Source organism: Teleopsis dalmanni, chromosome 1 (genome assembly GCF_002237135.1).
Source record: "Teleopsis dalmanni isolate 2A chromosome 1, ASM223713v2, whole genome shotgun sequence".
Taxonomy (NCBI): domain Eukaryota; kingdom Metazoa; phylum Arthropoda; class Insecta; order Diptera; family Diopsidae; genus Teleopsis; species Teleopsis dalmanni.
This window is the reverse complement of record NC_051846.1, coordinates 107,779,545-107,781,012: the sequence shown is the minus strand read 5'-3', so window position 1 is coordinate 107,781,012 and position 1,468 is coordinate 107,779,545. Positions and strand designations below refer to the sequence as shown.

Below are 1,468 nucleotides of genomic sequence, written 5' to 3'. Positions count from 1 at the left end.
GAAACCATCAAGACCAGGTATAATTTCAATAACTCTACCGAGTAACCAGCGCAGTGGTGGGAGATTATCATCCTTTAAAAGCACTATTGCACCGAGAGACACATTTGGAGAAGAGCTTCGCCATTTTATTCGCTCCTGTAGCAATGTAAGATCCTCAGTGCTCCAACGTTTCCAAAAAACTTGTTGTATGTGTGAAATCCGGTGCCAGTGATTAAGTCGTTTAAAATTCAAAATTGTTATGTCAGGCTCAATGATAGATGACAATGGAGCACCAATTAGAAAGTGGGCAGGTGTGAGAACATCGAGATCTTCGGGAAATTCTGAAAGTGGGAAGAGCAGACGAGAGTTAATGATGGCAGCAATTTGACAAACCAGTGTGCGTAGTTCATCAAAATCTAAAATTGTTAGACCAATTGCTTGGCAGAAGTGCCATTTCGCTGTTTTTATGGCAGCTTCCCACAGGCCACCGAAATGTTGCGATCCAGGAGGTATGAACTTCCATTTAATGCTGTCGCTAAGACATTGATGTTGTAGTTGCTCGCGATGTTTTTGAGAGAAGAAAAGTCTTCATAGCTCAGCAAGTTGATTTTTGGCCCCGCAAAAATTTGTAGCATTATCTGACCAAATAATTTTAGGTTTGCCACGAGTTAAAATGAAACGTTGTAATGCTGCTAGAAATGCTGACGTTGTTAAATTCTTGACTAATTCTAAGTGGACAGCTTTGGTTGCAAAATAAATGAATAAGCAAACATAACATTTGATTGGAGACTTATTACGAGTTTCGGCCTTGTAATAGAAAGGACTACAAAAGTCCATGCCAGTAAAAACGAAAGCACGAGTAGGATGAATACGATCCTTAGGTAATTGTCCCATGATATGCCATGCAGTTATTGGTTTGGTTTGAAAACATATAATACATTGGTTGATGACTTTTCTTACTAGCTTTCTACTTGCTATCGGCAAGTACTGAAGACGCATTGAAGCAAGCAAAGACTGTGGACCTGCATGCAGCATTTTGCGATAAAAATGATTAATGATGGAATCAGTGTCCGAATGATGCTCGGGAAATATAATTGGATGCTGTGCATTAAAGTTTAGGCTAGAGTTTTTTAATCGTCCACCAACGCGAATCAGGCCATGGTCATCTAAAAAGGGTGCTAAAGAAAATAACTAACTTGAGCTACTGATTGCTTTTTTGCATTCCAAATTGCGATAATCATTCCATAAATTCACCTTCTACACCTTCTTCTGTATAACAGTACCTTGCAGTATTTTGTTAGCTGTTAAGATAGCAGATCGGTCTTTGGTGTGTTATGAGTTAAATAATTATTTTATTTTACTTTACGTTTTCTCAGTTTTTCCGTGGAATATTTGTAGTATTTTTATTGTGTACGATCTTAGTTGATCGTATATTTTTCTAAAAATAGGCAAGGTTGTTTGCATCTGGGCAGTTGTTGACTAGACCAAA

General features: G+C 38.1%; 1 protein-coding gene across 1 annotated transcript in view; it reads right to left on the bottom strand.

Moving 5' to 3' along the window:
• Nucleotides 1-567: 567 nt before the first annotated feature.
• LOC119665458 overlaps nucleotides 568-1,468 on the bottom strand; it is a 4,305-nt gene continuing 3,404 nt past the window's right edge. Inside the window, exon 2 of the mRNA XM_038074680.1 lies at nucleotides 568-1,157. Within this exon, the coding sequence (XP_037930608.1) occupies nucleotides 568-1,157 (590 nt within the window). The remainder of the gene's footprint in view (nucleotides 1,158-1,468) is intronic.